The sequence below is a fragment of the Glycine soja genome, chromosome 19 (genome assembly GCF_004193775.1).
Source record: "Glycine soja cultivar W05 chromosome 19, ASM419377v2, whole genome shotgun sequence".
NCBI classification, from domain to species: domain Eukaryota; kingdom Viridiplantae; phylum Streptophyta; class Magnoliopsida; order Fabales; family Fabaceae; genus Glycine; species Glycine soja.
Genome location: NC_041020.1, coordinates 11,646,697 through 11,664,343, shown reverse-complemented (window position 1 = coordinate 11,664,343; position 17,647 = coordinate 11,646,697). Strand labels below are relative to the sequence as shown.

Here is a 17,647-nt window from a genome sequence, read left to right as displayed (position 1 = left end):
CTAGTTATTCAACATGTGGATTATCTACCATAAGATTGTTCTAATGAGTGATTTTATCATTTGAGCAGATGATATTATCATTTGACCTTGCTTTTGCTTTGATTCCGCTCCTAAAGTTCAATAGCAGCAAAGTGACTAGCAGCACAAGCATTGAAGAGGTGTGTTTCCTCCTTGTTTGTGGATTCATGAACTATAAGTTAATACATGAAACTGAAAAATGTTCTACTTCTAAAATTTGATTAGCTAGGCTTACATGAATTGTTGAATTGATCAGCTAGGCATACATTATATCAACTGTTAGTGTCATTTTTTCAGTCTAATAATATTTTGGTTGATATTATCATTATTATGTTTGCTGTATATAAATGTAGCTTTGTTTTTGAAATTTGAATGGTATAACCCAAATTTTGTGAGCAGGCAAAATACTTCAACGACGGTCCTTCTGAAAACCCATCTTTATAGCCTTATTTACCAACAACGACGGGTGCTCGAGCCACCGTCGTTGAAACCTCAAAGAACAATGACGGTGTCCTCACCACCGACGTTGACATACTACCAAACAACGTCGGTGGTGAGCCCGCCACCGATGTTGACAGGAAACAAAACAAATACGGGTGTTATGCATACCCGACGTTGATATGGACAACAACAACGACGAGTCTTGCTAACCCGACGTTGAAATGGACCAAAACAACGACGGGTTCTCTAATATGTGCGTCGTTGAATCCTTTTTTATAACGTCTATTCTTTTATAGCCACTGACGTTGTATTCTTGCATTACAAAGACGGGTCCTAGGATGACCGATGTTGTTGTTGTCGACATACAACGACATCTGGAACAAAGACGGTGTGGGGCCCGTCGTAGATACCGGTTTTCAACCGATGTAGAAGCTTCTTTTTGTAGTTGTGCCCCCTTGTGTTTTGTGCATATTCATTTCCTCCATCTATCATCGGTGATCTCATTTTCTTTGTAAAGTTCAATCTTAACTGATCACTAATGTTGTAAAGTTATCTTTAAAGAGGTTGGAAGTTAACGAACGAAACCAAGATAAAATCAACTCATAACTAACTACTTTTTATCAAATATCACTTGAGATCATTTCAAGGTCCAACTCCTTAACGGTTCTCTCCTCTTTTCAAAAGTTAAAACATCATTTCAAAGTCCAACGCTTTAAACGACCTTTTTGTTCACAATTAAAATGAATCTTTCAAAAAACATAAAACCAACTTAACACACAAAACATTCGGACTTAAAGAACAGGTCTGAATTCCTCATCGCACCTGAGGATACGTAGGAGCAAGGGCAACACCCTTGTCAACCCAAAAAAAATAAAGAAACATAAAAAAGAAAACAACATAATTTTGAAGTTACATTATGTACACTCGATTAAAGGTTGTCGTCCATTGTGACGGGCGTGTATACCTTCCCCGTGCGAAAACAACTCCCGAACCCTTCTTTTCAAAATTCACAGACCCCCTTTTTAGTTTTTCTAACGTTTTCGTCGAATAGGACAAAATGGGCACATATTATATTTTTAATCACTAAAATTTTTAGGATTTTTTATTCTAGTCCCTAATAAAAAATTAAGGAACATTGACTAGTAAGAAAAAGTACAGGTATTACAAATAGAAATCCTAAAAAGTTTAGAGACTAAAAAGACAGTAAACCACAAATTTTTTTTATAATGTGTAAGTCATTGATGATATTTGAGATGAAAACCTGGTTGTCTCATGCGCACAAAAGCTTCAAGAATAAAGATCAGATTAAAGTATAAAAGAAAAATCTTTAAATCATTAAATGCCATCGTTCTTTTATTCACTTGCCATTTATTATTTATTTAATGTAAAATTTAATGAAATCCATAACTTATTTGGATTGAAGCCAAAAACATACGATCTGATTCAATGCAAATCCGTGTTCCTTTACTTTTCGAGAAAAATTTACTTCCTTAGAAAATGTCGCGTGCGATGTGCAACCCAGCAATGGTGAGTAGGAGTGTTCTAGGGTCCCAAACGAGTTCAAAATCGGTGACAGAGACAATGAGTGGTTTCCACGAGTTTGTGATCAAGGGTTACTCACTAACGAAAGGAATGGGCATTGGGAAATACATCGTGAGTGAGACTTTCATAGTGGGAGGGTTCCAATGGGCCATATACTTTTTCCCTGATGGTAGGGACCCCAAAGATAATGCCGCTTATGTCTCTGTCTTTGTTGCACTCCATTCCAAGAGCACCAACGTTCGTGCGTTGTTCGATCTCACGTTGCTCGACCTATGCAAGAAAGGAGAGCACAAGGTTCATAGCCACTTCAGTCACTCCCTCACGATTGGGCCTTACACTCTCATAAACCATGGCAGCATGTGGTTAGTGTTAGTGTTTTCTTTATTTTTATTTTTAGAAAATAAATATTGAAATGTATCTTAGTTTTTTAATATTTTAAAATTTAGTTTTAGTCTCTATACAAACTTATTATATTCGTATGTCCAACATTTATGTAAACAATATAGTCTTTAAAATAAAGCAAAGTGTTATTGATTTTTCTTTTAATCTTTTTTCACTATTGTCAGGGGTTAAAGAGATAGCTCTTTTATTAGAATATAAGACATAAAAATTAAATTTTCAAAGGAACTAGAGAACCTTGTGATTTTGGTGATATGATTTGGATATCATCATGATTTATTAGCTCTTGTATCCATTTTTTGTGGTGTACATTACGTAGTGATCAATGATGCACTTGTTCTGTAATAGGGGCTATACGCGGTTTTTCAAACGGAGACACCTTGAGACGTCAAATTTTCTCAAGGATGACTGCTTGAAGATAAATTGCACTATTGCGGTTTTAGTGTCGTCCATAGATTCTTCTCAGTTAAACACAATACAGGTTCCTGAATCTGATATTGGTGAACATTTTGGGATGTTGTTAGAGGATGAGGAATCATTTGATGTTACTTTCTCGGTTGGTGGAGAAAGGTTTCATGCTCATAAGCTTGTTTTGGCAGCTCGATCAACCATGTTTGAAACACAATTTTTTAATGCGATGAAGAAGGATGATCAGGAGATAGTTGTTATTGACATGGAACCTAAGGTTTTCAAGGTGTCACATTAATTAAAAGTTCCTCTTTTTCTCTATACCTTTGTAGCTGTTTTTTGTTCCACACAAGATATATGCTATTTAATTCAGTTAAAATCTGGCCTATCGTTTGGTTGGCTATCTAATTTTAATCGTGTTCTATGTTGAGCAGGCTTTACTTCATTTTGTTTATAGAGACACTCTTTTGGAAGATGAAGAGCTCTTTATGTTGGATTCGTCATTCTTTCCTTCGTTGTCTGAATCATTTATAGCAAAGTTGTTAGCTGCTGGAGAAAAGTATGGTTTGCCAAGACTAATGTTGATGTGTGAATCTATACTTTGTAAAGAAATATCTGTAGATTCTGTTGCCTATATTTTTGCTCTTGCTGATCGTTATTGTGCTACCCACTTGAAGTCCATCTGTCAAAAAGTTTCTGCTGAAAACTTTGATGGTGAGTTTCCATGCTTAACTTTCAAACCCAACTCTACATTTGAGTTCATAGCCGATTACTTCTTAGCTTGTAATATATTTTCATCATTTTGGTGTCTACATTATTTGTTAGTTGATAGTTGATTCTCATATCATTTCTTTCATTATTATGTCTATTGCAGCCGTGATGCATTCTGATGGTTTTGAGTATCTTAAGAAAAATTGCCCATTACTGCAATCAGAACTGCTAAAGACTGGAGTAGGATGCGAGAAAGAATTTAGTTGAGAGGGAAAATACTAAATTGTATGTTCTTAATCCAAGGTCTAGTTTAGAGGAGTGACGACCTAAGATCCAAGGTTGGAAGAGACCAGAAAAATATAAAAGAAGATTATATATATAGTTTTGCAGTAATCTTTTTATATATTATATTATGTTACTTTATAAATGAATTGAAATTACATTCTTCTATAATGTCTCTATTTTATATGTCTAAATTAAAATGTGGTATGTGATTATAAAGAGTATTTTCTTAGTTTTTTTTTCCCTGTGTTACATTTAAAATTCATGTTAATGAATTTGTGGCTCACTATTACAAATCAGCATGCATGTGATAGAGATTCTCAACCCTTTGTCCTTTCTTTTGGAAATACATTTCACACACTTTCTCTATAATTAGGCCAAAGGTATCTTTCTCTCTCGTATGTTACCACATCTTCAAGTTTCATCCAAAATTTCCAAATTTCTTTGTCTCCCTCACCTAGTAAACTATTCAAGCTCCATCCACCATCAGTTCGTGATTATCTTTGCAATTCAGCAGCAAAATTTTGCACTCACCATAAGTATTCTTGCTTCTTTCATCTATCTATTTTTCTACTCTGCTTTACTTGCACTCTCTCTCTACTCTCACCCACAGGTTTTACCACCGCAACCAGCGGGTACAATCGCTGGTCATAACCATTTTTCGTCACACCGGCATTGCTCAGTTTGTGCAGTTTCCAACTCTGAACAGTCAGAAACTTCTACCCCCTCTTAGTTTTTTTTTTTTTCATATCCTTTCCCACTGCACATTGGATATGCCCTCCATCCTCTCTTCACCAAATTTTCACGCTGCAACAGCGTGCTCCACCAAAGAGACTCTGAATTTCGGTCCAACACCGCATTGAAAGTCATCGTTGTGACTCACAATGCCCAGTGCGGCATCAATCTGTGAGCTGATGAGATACAGAGAAGAGAGAAAGGATATACGGGAACCGAGAATGTGATCACTAAGGAGAGAGAAATAGGATACATGAATTATGGAGGAGAGAAAATTGAGATTTTATTTTAATTAAATGTATAAAATTTCTTTAATACCCTGAAATAATTAATTTACATTTTAAAATAAATAAATTTTTTTCCTAAATATTTTGGTGTACAATACTAAGATTGTTTTCGTAATTATTTGTTATCTAAAAGTTTAAAAAATACAAAATTAAAATAAAAGGTAAAATCTGATTTCAAGATTGAAAAAACTGTCACTTATTGATGCTTTCAAGAAAGGAATAACTTCAGATTCACTTTGGAGTGTTTTTTACTCATGAAACCATTCTACCTTGGAAGATACCCAGTTGTGTCCATTGTAGCTACAAAAAATGAACTCATCAGCATCTTCACGAGTATATCCTGATATGTTTGCATTGTGAAGGGAACATATGTTTTACAACCTACATGGCCTCAAAATGTTGAGGAATCTAAGCCCTTCTTCTGTACTGTCTGTTTTACAAATTCTAAACAAAATCTCACCTTGGCTGGTAGGTTCCCAAATCACATCTATTCCCACCATCATTGAATCTTGTTAACTTACATCATATCCTCTTCCTATGTTTTTGTAATTTCCATCTTGTTTTCTTTTTTCCTTGTCAACCTTCTTTGTTGTTTTGAATCTTTATTTGTTCCTATTAACCAGGTGGCATTGAAAAAACCTATATAACATCTTCAAAGTAACACTTGTCGTAACTTTGATGAATGAAAAACTTGTGAGAAACACTTCAAAGTTCAACTTCTCTCTCTAATCTCCTTCAATTCCCACACCTCGCCCCCCCCCCCCCCCTCCCCCTCTCTCTCTGGTATTCTCTTCCTCCATTGAAGCTTCCTCTTTAAGCTTCTTATCCAAGCCACTCTCTTGGTGGTGAAGCTTCTCCTTCCATGACTTATTCTCTAGTGGATGACGTCTCCTCTAACCTCTTCTCCTTTATCTTTCGCTGCAATTCCATGGCTAAAAATCACCATTGAAGGACCTTATTGAAGCTCAAAGATCCAGCCTCCATAGAAGCTTCATAAGCAAGCTTCCAACAAGTGGTATCAGAGCACAAGAGCTTCAAGTAGGTGCTCCTTAAACCTCCACTAATTTTCAGCTTTACTTTCTCCTAAGTGAATGTTGAACTCCTAAAGTTGTCGTAAATAGGCTTAGTGAATTTAACATACATAGGAAAGTTGAAAGTAAACCAAAGGAAATCAATATATCATGCTTAAAAAATTCAAAGTCTGAAATCGCTGGTGCTGGCAGCTTGAACATACAGACTTATAAAAATTACTGGGAATTTGTCCCTGTGAATTTTGAGCTAAACTTTTTACTGAATTTTCTTGGCATCTAGACAAAAATTATATAAAAAGAACCAAGTGATTTGGATAAAATTAAAAAATAAGAAAAATCATACAAGTTGACAGGAAAAATAAAAAGAAGCGAGAATGGAAGTGTGCTTGTTGTTTTGGCTCAAAATTTGTTCCTTATGGAAAATTCATATAATAAGTAGAGGCCTAAATATGTTCTTGGTCCTTTTAAGTTTGTGTTTTTTGATATTTGGTCATTGTGTTCATTTTTCTAATTTTAGTCCTTATAATAAGTTTATGCTTTTCAAATTTTGGTTCCTATAAGTTTTTTGCTCATTTTTAATCCTTGTAAGTTTATGTTTTTCAAAAATGAACAAAATATCTTACAGTAGGAACAAAAAATGAGCACAATATCTTACAGAAACAAAAATTGAAAAGAGCGAACAAGGACTAAAATTAGAAAAATGAACTTACAGGAACCAAAAAAACATTAATTTACAGGGACCAAAAGCACATTTAGGCCTAAAGTAGACTTGAGAATCTATTCAAAGAAGTTTAAACTATTTCTAGAAAGATGTTTTAAACTATTTATCTTTTAAAGAAGTTTTCAAAATTTTAATTTGTTACTAAATAAGCCTCTTACTTTTTTGTTATTAGTCTTCTTTTACTTTTTAACTTTCTTTTTCAATATCCCTTGTATCTCTCACCTAAAACAATCGTATTTGAGTCAAATAGGATAAATATGAACAAGAATTCCTTTTTAAAATATTGACAAAATAATTTACTAGAAAATTAAATTATTGAGTGACTAACGAGGGGAAAGAAATTAAAGGACCGATATCATGATATTTTTAAATGTCTAAATACCAAATATAATAACCATAGGTATGTACGTAAGGGTCATAGCTTGTACACCATTGGTTTAACCAATAATCAGTATGTGCCACAAGCCTTAAAACAAGTAGAGCATTCAATGTGGTTTTTTTCCAAGCCTAATCTGGCTAACTCACAGATTTAATGAGTTTGGTCCATGGGTACATCAAGGCTATCGTGGAAGAGTGTAATATGTCTCCCATCATGGGAAAGGATATTGTGTCTGTCAGATAAATTAACTTCATTTAAATATCAACAACTACTTTTTTTTTGTTTTATCATGATGTCCCTGTCTTTTTCCATTATACACTCTTTCTTTTTGTCTTCCTTCATTCCCTGTTTATTTTCTTATTTTCTTGATGTCTATAATACCTCATGTGAATCACACCGAAACGAGAAAAATCCTGAGGCTGTACAGGTATGAGAATATACAGTTAAGGATAACTTAAAAGAAATTAATTGATACAAATGTTGGAAATAAGGCTTTTTATGTTTAGGAAAAGTGTTTAGGAATATTGGAGACTTTGAATAGAAACTTGATAGGAAGGAGAATTCTTTATGGAGGAGAGAACTTTGTATTTTTGCTTGATGCAAATGTGTAGGATTACATCTCTATTTATACTACTCTAAGGAGAACTCTAGACAGACTAATTCTAGAGAGTTCTCAACTCTAGAGATCCAAAGAGTATTCTAGAGAATATTACAACTATAAGAAATATCTAGACACTCCAAACACTACAAGAATTCTCTAGAAACATGACCCATAATTACTTAAGCCCAAAATAACTAAGTCCAAGGAACCAAATAATTAATTTGGGCCCAAATCAAGTTTATATTTCAACATCCCCCCTTAAACTTGATTTGTGACTCCAAGCATACTCCTTAGCTTCACGAAAGTTTCCAACTTAAGTGGCTTTGTGAAAATGTCGGCAGCTTGATCTTGAGACATCACATACTTCAACTTTACCTCCTTCTTCTCAATGCATTCTCTTATGAAGTGGTAACAGGTGTCGATGTGCTTACTTCTTTCATGAAAGATTGGATTCTTTGCCAAAGCGAGTGCTGATTTATTGTCAACACATATTTCCATAGGTTCTTCTTGTGGCATTTTTAACTCTTTCAACAAGTTTCTTAGCCAAATTGCATGACAAACGCATGATGTGGCAGCGACATACTCGGCTTCACAAGTTGATAGTGTGACTATTTGTTGCTTCTTTGACATCCAAGTGAAAGTAGTATCTCCCATAAAGAACACAAAACCAGTAGTGCTCTTTCTATCATCCAAGTCTCCACTCCAATCGCTATCACTATAGCCAACAATGTTATAATTGTCAGAAGAGTAATAGTGCAAGCCAAAGTTTGTTGTACCTTTGATGTATCGAAGGATTCTCTTTGCCGCCTTGAAGTGAGTTGTGGTTGGAGCTTCCATGTAGCGACTTACTACTCCTACAGCATAGAGAATATCCGGCCTTGTACATGTCAAGTAACGTAAACTTCCAACCAAACTTTTGTAAAGAGTTGGATCCACATTCTCTCCTTTTTCATGCTTGCTCAACTTGCTGCCACATTCCATCGGGGTACCAACTGGATTGGCGTCATCCATCTTGAACTTCTTAAGGACTTCTTTGGCATAGCCTTCTTGGGTGATGAAAATTCCTTTGTCTTCTTGTTTTACTTCGATGCCGAGATAATATGCCATGAGCCCCATATCCGTCATCTCAAATTCATTTGACATATCTTTCTTGAACTCTTCGAACATGCTTGGATTGTTCCCTGTAAAGATCAAGTCATCTATATACAAACACACAATCAAAATATATCCACTTTGCGCTTTGATATAGAGTGCATGCTCATATGGACACTTGATGAAGTTCTTGTCTTGAAAGTACTTGTCGATTCGAACATTCCAAGATCTCGGTGCTTGCTTGAGACCGTACAACGCCTTCTTCAACTTCAAGACTTTTTCTCCTTGCCCTTTTACTTCATAGCCCAGTGGTTGCTCAATATAGACTTCTTCTTCGAGAAAACCATTCAAGAAGGCTGACTTCACATCCATTTGATAGATCTTCCATTTATTTTGGGCTGCCAAAGAAATGATCAGTCTAATAGTTTCAAGACGAGCAACAGGAGCAAATACCTCATCATAGTCAATTCCTTGTCTTTGACTATAGCCTTTAGCCACCAATCTTGCTTTGTATCTCTCTACTTCTCCTTTAGCATTCTTCTTTTCCTTGTACACCCATCTTACTCCGATTGCTTTGTGTCCTAGTGGAAGTGTAGTAAGTTCCCACGTATCATTCTTCGTGATTGACTTGATTTCTTCGTCCATGGCGTCTTTCCACTTTATGTTTTTCGCCGCTTCTTGATAGCTTAGAGGCTCACAATCACCAAAAAGACAAAAGAGGTTAATGTCGTTTAGGTTTTTGGTTACCTCATAAATCTCTTCAATGCTCCTTAGTCGCGGTGTCCTCTCACTTGAACTTGTTTCATCCAGCCTTGGTGTCGGTGAGGCAGGTGGTGTAATATGTTCCTCTATGATTGGTTGTTCAATTTCATCATCTTCTTCAAAATAAGGAAGAAAATCATACTTATCTTCTTGAACACTCCAATCCCAACAATCTTCTTCGTCGAACTCCACGTCGCGACTTATGACGATCTTTCTACTATTTGGATTATAGAGCTTGTACCCCTTGGATCTTGAGTCGTAACCCATAAACACGTACTTCTCACTTTTATCATCAAGCTTTGTCCTCTTTTCGTCTGGAACATGGGTATAGGCAATGCTTCCAAACACTTTGAGGTGAGAGATCCCGGGCTTCCTTCCACTCCATGCTTCTTGTGGTGTCTTCTCATGCACGTTTCTTGTTGGGGAACGGTTTGTTAGGTAAACTGCACATGCCACTGCTTCAGCCCAAAACTCCTTCGGCATCTTCTTGCTCTTGAGCATGCTTCGCACCATGTTAAGTATGGTCCGGTTCTTTCTCTCTGCTACTCCATTTTGTTGTGGCGATCTTGGCACTGTCAGTGGGCGACGAATTCCATGGTCTTCACAATATTTGTTGAACTTATTTGAAGTGAACTCTCCTCCTCGATCAGATCTCATGGCCTTGATGGAAAGACCACTTTCTTTCTCCACGAGGGCTTTGAACTTCTTAAAGTTTTCAAACACTTCTGATTTCTCCTTCAAGAAATAAACCCAGGTTTTTCTGGAATAATCATCAATAAATAGGAGAAAGTACTTATTCTTACCAAATGAGTTGGGTTTGATTGGTCCACAGACATCGGTGTGTATGAGCTCTAGCGGCTTTGTTGCTCTTGTTGTTGATTCCTTTGGAAAACTTTTACCAAATTGCTTCCCAATTAGACATCCTTCGCAAAGTTGGTCTGGGTGGTTGATGCTAGGCAAGCCTCTCACCATCTCCTTCTTCGCTAAACATTCTAGACTGTCGAAGTTGAGGTGCCCGAACCGTAGATGCCATAGCCACGAAGAGTCGGTATAGCAAGCCTTGAGACACTTTGCCACATCATTTTGAATGTTCAAGAGGAACATTCTATTCTTTGACATAGGCACCTTAGCAATCAAGTTATGTCTACAATCTCTTAAGAAAAGACTATGTTCTTTCAAATGGATGTCATAGCCTTTCTCTAATAATTGTCCCAAGCTCAAAATATTATTCTTCATGTTAGGCACATAGTAGACATTGGATATGAATTGATGACTCCCATTCTTCAAACGTATGAGAATTTTACCTTTGCCTTTGACTGGTATCTTTGAGTCGTCTCCAAATGAGACATTGCCAGTTGTCGCTTCATTGATCTCCACGAACATGCTTTTATCGCCGCACATGTGGTTGCTTGCACCGGTGTCGAGGTACCACTTGTTTCTTTTCTCTTCAAATTTGTTTTGGCACGCGAGTAGCAAAGTTTCTTCTTCTCCGCCTTTTTCTTCTACAAAGTTAGCTTTCTCTTCAACCTTCTTCGAGAATCTACACTCGGATGCATAGTGACAAATCTTGTTGCAATTGAAACACTTGATTTGTGATTTGTCATACCTCAACCATGAATTTCCTCTTCCACGACCTCTTGTTACTTGTGGATTCCAACTTCTTTCTCCATTGTTGAATTTGTTGGAGTGGTTGTTGTAACCACCTCTTCCTTCTCCTCCATGTCCTCATCCACGTCCACGATCTTGGCCGCGACCTCGTCCTCTTTGGCTCTTGTAATTTGCATAGTTTGCTTCCTTTACGTTGAGTTGTAGTAGTTGCTCCGTAGCCTCCTTTTGTTTAATTTTTCTCTTTTTTTTTTCTTCGTATGCTTGTAAGGAACCCATGAGTTGCTCAATAGTCATGGTCTTTAAATCCTTGTTTTCTTCAATGTTGGTTACAATGAAGTCAAAACTTGGATTTAAAGTTCGAAGTATTTTTTCCATGACCTTCACCTCATCAACATCTTCACCATTTCTTTTAAGTTGATTGACTACGGCCAATACTCGAGAAAAATAATCAGAAATTGACTCGGACTCCTCCATAAACAAACGCTCAAAGTCACCTCTAAGAGTTTGAAGACGAATCATTTTTACCTGCTCAACTCCTTTGTTGCAAGTTTGAAGCTTATCCCATGCTTCTTTGGCCGTCGTTGCGTTGGATATCTTCTCAAATGTATCTTCATCCACCGATTGATAAATGAGAAAGAGAGCTTTCTTGTCTCTCTTTCTTGACTCCTTCAACGTCTCCTTTACACCTTGGCTTAGCGAGGCTTCATCTTGCTCCTCGAAGCCATTCTCTATGATATCCCACACATCTTGAGCTCCTAGTAGCGCCTTCATCTTGATACTCCAATTATCATAGTTGTTCTTTGTGAGCATCGGCATTTGGAAAGGAAAACCTCCATTCGCCATCTCTTGAGGATCTTGAAGCTCTGATACCAATTTGTTGGAAATAAGGCTTTTTATGTTTAGGAAAAGTGTTTAGGAATATTGGAGACTTTGAATAGAAACTTGATAGGAAGGAGAATTCTTTATGGAGGAGAGAACTTTGTATTTTTGCTTGATGCAAATGTGTAGGATTACATCACTATTTATACTACTCTAAGGAGAACTCTAGACACACTAATTCTAGAGAGTTCTCAACTCTAGAGATCCAAAGAGTATTCTAGAGAATATTAAAACTATAAGAAATATCTAGACACTCCAAACACTACAAGAATTCTCTAGAAACATGACCCATAATTACTTAAGCCCAAAATAACTAAGTCCAAGGAACCAAATAATTAATTTGGGCCCAAATCAAGTTTATATTTCAACAACAAATTATAGCATCAAGATGAATATACTTTTTGGTAGGCTATCGCATAAGAAGTTCATAATTAAGCATGCTTGAATTATTCTGCTGCTACAAAATATGATTGCTAAGAAAGAGCAAAAGGACTAACATAAGTTCCACGTTGCATTGGAGATTGATATACTTATATTCCAATCAGACAAAGTTTATCCATTAACTGAAAGGGCATCGATCACCCTAAAAAAAGTTATAGAAGTACATCACTATTGTTTGACAAACAAACCGACTGGACAACTACAATTCCACATTTTCCTGTTATCATCACTCAGATAAAAGTAGAATTGATAGTTACGAAGAACAATTTTTCATCCTTTAACAAAGTATGTCATCTACAGAAAAAGCGGAGTAGTAAGACAAGAAAACATAACTCAAGTTTCTGCATCACTGCCTTAAGAAAATTAGTCACCAAACTTTTTTTTTTACAGAAGTCACCAAACTTTTCATTAAATAGCAGTGCAGATTCTTTCCGTGCCTGGCCTACAAAAACTTGTGAAAAGTTTACAATGTCCTCCTCTCTTTGTTTTCTTGCACACAGAAAACTCTGAAGTAGGCAACTTGCAACTTTCCGGTACATCATTAAAGAAGACCATCATAAGCCAATCTTGTAAGCAATAATCAAACTGACAACTTTCCAAAGCCAGCTACTAAAGAGAAAAAAATAAAGAAATCATGCACTATTAAGCAAAACATAGAATTTAATAAAACTTAACTGGAGATTTGCAAGGGTTCTTACATAATTCTGATTGGTTATATAGTTCCACATGAATTTGTTTCCTGAGACAGACATAATGAAACAAAGGGTTAGTACTAGGATAAGTTTCCCCTATCTTAGAATCTAAAGTTTCATACCAATTCAAAGTTCCTAGATCAAACAACAATATGGTTTTTCTTTATGCGAGTTTGCGTGGAGACAATTATGAATGTATTGCAAACCACTCATAGTGTGCCTGTTAGAATGTCAAAGAGTATTTTCATCATTTACTTATTCTTTACCTCATCCATCAAATGAGGCACTTCATTTGTTTCGGGAGATTCCAAAAGGATTTTATCTCAATAAAAATTGGAATGTCAAAATCCTGAGATTCAGGTACATCTAACATCCTTGGAGTTTCCACAATTTCAAGGCAACCTGAGGATTGAGAAGGGATTAGGGGAGTGCCAACAGCTTAAGGGAATTACGCATTTTCATTTTATTTTGAGAATAGGAGTTGAAGGTCAGAGGAAGAACATGGAGAAAAACAATGTTAGTAAAGATAGAAGAGCTCATACACAAAAAGAAAAAGAAAGGTGATCCAATCAAACTTACATAGTGCACAGTAAGTAATGGGAGATTCTCTCTGCCTCTGTACACAGTGTGCAATAAGTAAAGTATGGTGGCATCCTGTTGGAAAGGGAAACGAACTATGTCTTTTGCACTCTTTATGCTCTTTCTAACTATATACCTTGAAATTAAACAGCATATACTAGTATTAGTAAAGAGCTGAAGATAAACAATAAACAAAAAATACTTGCATAGATAAAATGGAAGAAACATTATTCTTGTACCACTTATAATTATTATGGAATGCATACTTTCTCCTTAGAAAAGAGCCCAAATCCCTCAGTTTTACACACAAATTTTGTTTCACTTAAAAGTGTATTACTCAAACAATAGAATAAGATTACATTTACTATAAAAGTAAAATAGTGAAACAATTCTAATATCTTTGTCTCTAAGCATAATTTCTTCCAGAGACGCAGTATGAAGAAAATTACATAATCATTAAGCTTCTAAAGTCTAACCTAATAAAAGCATACCTGCCAGCATCTTCAGGTTCATCTAACTCAAAAGCATCCAACTCAAATCTTTCTGGTTTAGTAACAGGCATACACAACGTTTCCACACATACTAAGCCTTCCTTGTTGATGACAAATTTGTTGATTTTGACGAGAACCTCATTACAATCTTCAAGCACATATTCAACCTTTTTATAGAATGTTCTGATAGTGCCAAAAAGAAGTTAGCCAAGCACTCTGTAGGATACAGCATCAATTTCTTGCAAAATCTTGTCTGCAGAAGGTAAAAATGAAATGAAAATAATGGCAAAACAATAGCATATATCACAAATCTTAAAATGATTTCACAGAAGAATAAACTCTTAAAATAACATCATTTTGTTGGCGGCTAATTGGCTATTCGCAATGACTGTAAGACTTCTCAACAATAATTGTTGTTGTTGCATACGATTGCAAATAAGTATATCTGCTTCCGGCCAAGGGGATTTTATTATCCTCCAAGGGACCTGTTGGCACTCATAAGTGGGATCTCCCTCTCAACAAGATTTTCTCCATATATGCATTCGTCAGGATTCAAACCCTTTACTACATGCTTAAGGGATTCGTGTCTAGTACCACTTGGATAAACCATTTCTTGGTACCAACAATAATTATGGTGAGCAGCTTGAAAGAAATCATGGGTACTATAACAATGATGGTTACTTTGTAAAGTATTAGATGATTTGGAAATTTTGTGACACATTTTGTACCTTGGTAAAAAATTTATTCTCATTTACCAACAATATATTGTCTACCTAAATCTAATTCTATCTTGATAAGTTTCTCAAAATATCTAATACGTATGGATTCTTCCCCCAACTACATTTACCAACAATATATTGTCTACCTAAATCTAATTCTATCTTGATAAGTTTCTCAAAATATCTAATACGTATGGATTCTTCCCCCAACTATTTAGCAAAGAGATGACTAGATCTACATCAAATCGATTAGTGTGGGTATTCACCATGTCTTTTAGTGACGATACAAATTAATCATGTAATTGTTATTAATAAATGAGTTAATTTACAATAACAAAAGAGGTAGAAATTTTACCTTATATAGTTAATCAAAGAAATCATGGTCGTTGAAGATGTTTATTGGCCATGGTTAGAACAAACGATACGGCAAAGCATAAAAGAGAGGGCAAAGAAATATGAGACATGGTCAACGAATTCCATCTGAGTAGATCTGCAATGGAGGTCCATGAATGGGGTTTTGTTCCTTGGCTCATGGATCTAGCATACACTAAAAGATACAAACACGATAAAAAATAATTATAAAGTGTGGACAAATTCAGTCTTAGACCTCTGGGTCTAATAACCTATTTGGTGAGAACAAGAGGAGATGATGCACTTTATAGTGTAGATTTCATGTGGTAGGAATATTGCAGGTGATAGAGTGATACTAAGATGTAGATGGAAGGTGTGCATTATAAAGCATTAGAAACCTACACGGCGATCCAACGGGACTAGCACAAAGAAATATAAATCGTTTGATTTGATGTTATCAACAACTCAGAATAATTTTTTTTTGGCAATCCTCGTCTTTTCGAACTAGCCAATGGAATGTCATTATAGGTACATGACCCACTTTTTATTCGATGTATGTTCTTTCAATTTGAAATTGGGTTGAGATCTAGAGAAAACAAACAACTAAACTCACCCATGTAATGTACTCCATTTATTTAATGTGTTTAAATTATCAGTTCTTAATTTGAGATATAGTATTCTATTTAATGATTTTCTAAAAGTATATTGTATTTTTCAATTAAATAAAAAGCTATAAATTTATTTTTGATTCCTAATAAATATCTAATTTTTGTGTTTGCTCTTTAATAAACTTTTCTTTTTCGTTGAGTCCTTAATTAAACAAAAATTTTAATTTTGTCCTTAGAACTTTTTATAGTCCCTGATAAATTAGCAAATTTTGTGTTTATTTCCTTGTAATTTTTTTTTCAGTTTTCTTAGTTAAGACTAAAAAATTCAGTAATTTAGCAGGGAGCAAACAAAAAATTTGCTAATTTAAAAATGGTAAAACAAATTATCAAGGACCAAAAATAAAATTATTATTTTATTAGGAAATCAATTCAAAGAAATAATTTATTAGGGATAAAAAATATATTTAAGACATTAAATAATATCAAAAATTGATATGAATTAATTCTTGAGTGTATTTAGCATTCACTGTTATGTATAACAAAAAAAAAGAAATATGTTATTATAATTTGAATTAAAAATATTTTCTGTGTTTGAATACCATATAAATGTACATATATCACAAATTTCAAATTAAATTGATTAATTAATGTATTAAAAACATACTAAATCCATTTATTTTGATGTGTTGACAACATGATTCCTAGGATTGATAATCTTGATATTGGTACATTTTGCATAATATTCAAATGGGTTATTATTTGTTTTTGGGCATGGACTGAAGTTGGTAGGGCCCTCAAGTCTTGCAAACTTACTATGTGTTTCATTGAGCCTTATAAAATTCTAAAATGATTCAGCAAAGTTCCCTACCAAATTGCTTTATTCTTGACACTTTCGAAACTTCAGTGTCTTTTATGTCTATCAACTCGAAAATATGTTCATAATTTTTCACATATGTTCGAGTTGAGCAATATTCAAGAAAGGAATAACTTCAGATTCACTTTGGAGTGTTCTTTACTCATGAAACCATTCTACCTTGGAAGATACCCAGTTGTGTCCATTGTAGCTACAAAAAATGAACTCATCAGCATCTTCACGAGTATATCCTGATATGTTTGCATTGTGAAGGGAACATATGTTTTACACCCTACATGGCCTCAAAATGTTGAGGAATCTAAGCCCTTCTTCTGTACTGTCTGTTTTACAAATTCTAAACAAAATCTCACCTTCGCTGGTTGGTTCCCGAATCACATCTATTCCCACCATCATTGAATCTAGTTAACTTACATCATATCCTCTTCCTATGTTTCTGTAATTTCCATCTTGTTTTCTTTTTTCCTTGTCAACCTTCTTTGTTGTTTTGAATCTTTATTTGTTCCTATTAACTAGGTGGCATTGAAAAAACCTATAAAACATCTTCAAGGTAACACTTGTCGTAACTTTGATAAATGAAAAACTTGTGAGAAACACTTCAAAGTTCAACTTCTCTCTCTAATCTCCTTCAATTCCCACACCTCCCCCCCCCCCCCCCTCTCTCTCTCGTATTCTCTTCCTCCATTGAAGCTTCCTCTTTAAGCTTCTTATCCAAGCCACTCTCTTGGTGGTGAAACTTCTCCTTCATGGCTTATTCTCTAGTGGATGACGTCTCCTCTAACCTCTTCTCCTTTATCTTTCGCTGCAATTCCATGGCTAAAAATCACCATTGAAGGACCTTATTGAAGCTCAAAGATCCAGCCTCCATAGAAGCTTCTTAAGTAAGCTTCCAACAAGTGGTATCAGAGCACAAGAGCTTCAAGTAGGTGCTCCTTAAAGCTCCATTAGTTTTCAGCTTTACTTTCTCCTCCATTGTTGTTTCTTCGTTTCTCTCCATGT

The 17,647-nt window shown here is 35.3% G+C and overlaps 2 protein-coding genes and 1 long non-coding RNA gene across 3 annotated transcripts; 1 reads left to right on the top strand and 2 right to left on the bottom strand.

The window, feature by feature from the left end:
• The first annotated feature begins 1,910 nt into the window (after positions 1-1,910).
• LOC114398231 (BTB/POZ and MATH domain-containing protein 4-like) lies at positions 1,911-3,938 on the top strand. Its single transcript, XM_028360406.1, has 4 exons — positions 1,911-2,363; positions 2,749-3,094; positions 3,243-3,522; positions 3,683-3,938. Exons 1-4 carry the CDS (start codon positions 1,957-1,959, stop codon positions 3,784-3,786), a joined length of 1,137 nt encoding a protein of 378 aa, XP_028216207.1. The 5' UTR covers positions 1,911-1,956; the 3' UTR covers positions 3,787-3,938.
• Positions 3,939-10,999: 7,061 nt separating this feature from the next.
• On the bottom strand, positions 11,000-11,876 carry LOC114398349. The gene has a single exon (XM_028360537.1). The coding sequence runs from the start codon at positions 11,858-11,860 to the stop codon at positions 11,135-11,137; it is 726 nt and encodes a 241-aa protein (XP_028216338.1). The 5' UTR covers positions 11,861-11,876; the 3' UTR covers positions 11,000-11,134.
• Positions 11,877-12,458: 582 nt separating this feature from the next.
• LOC114398411 lies at positions 12,459-14,559 on the bottom strand. The gene is made up of 5 exons (XR_003663595.1): positions 14,100-14,559; positions 13,609-13,744; positions 13,296-13,431; positions 13,036-13,076; positions 12,459-12,946 (listed from the first exon to the last, which is right to left on the bottom strand). It is a non-coding gene; the product is annotated as an uncharacterized LOC114398411 (long non-coding RNA).
• Between the last annotated feature and the right edge of the window lie 3,088 nt (positions 14,560-17,647).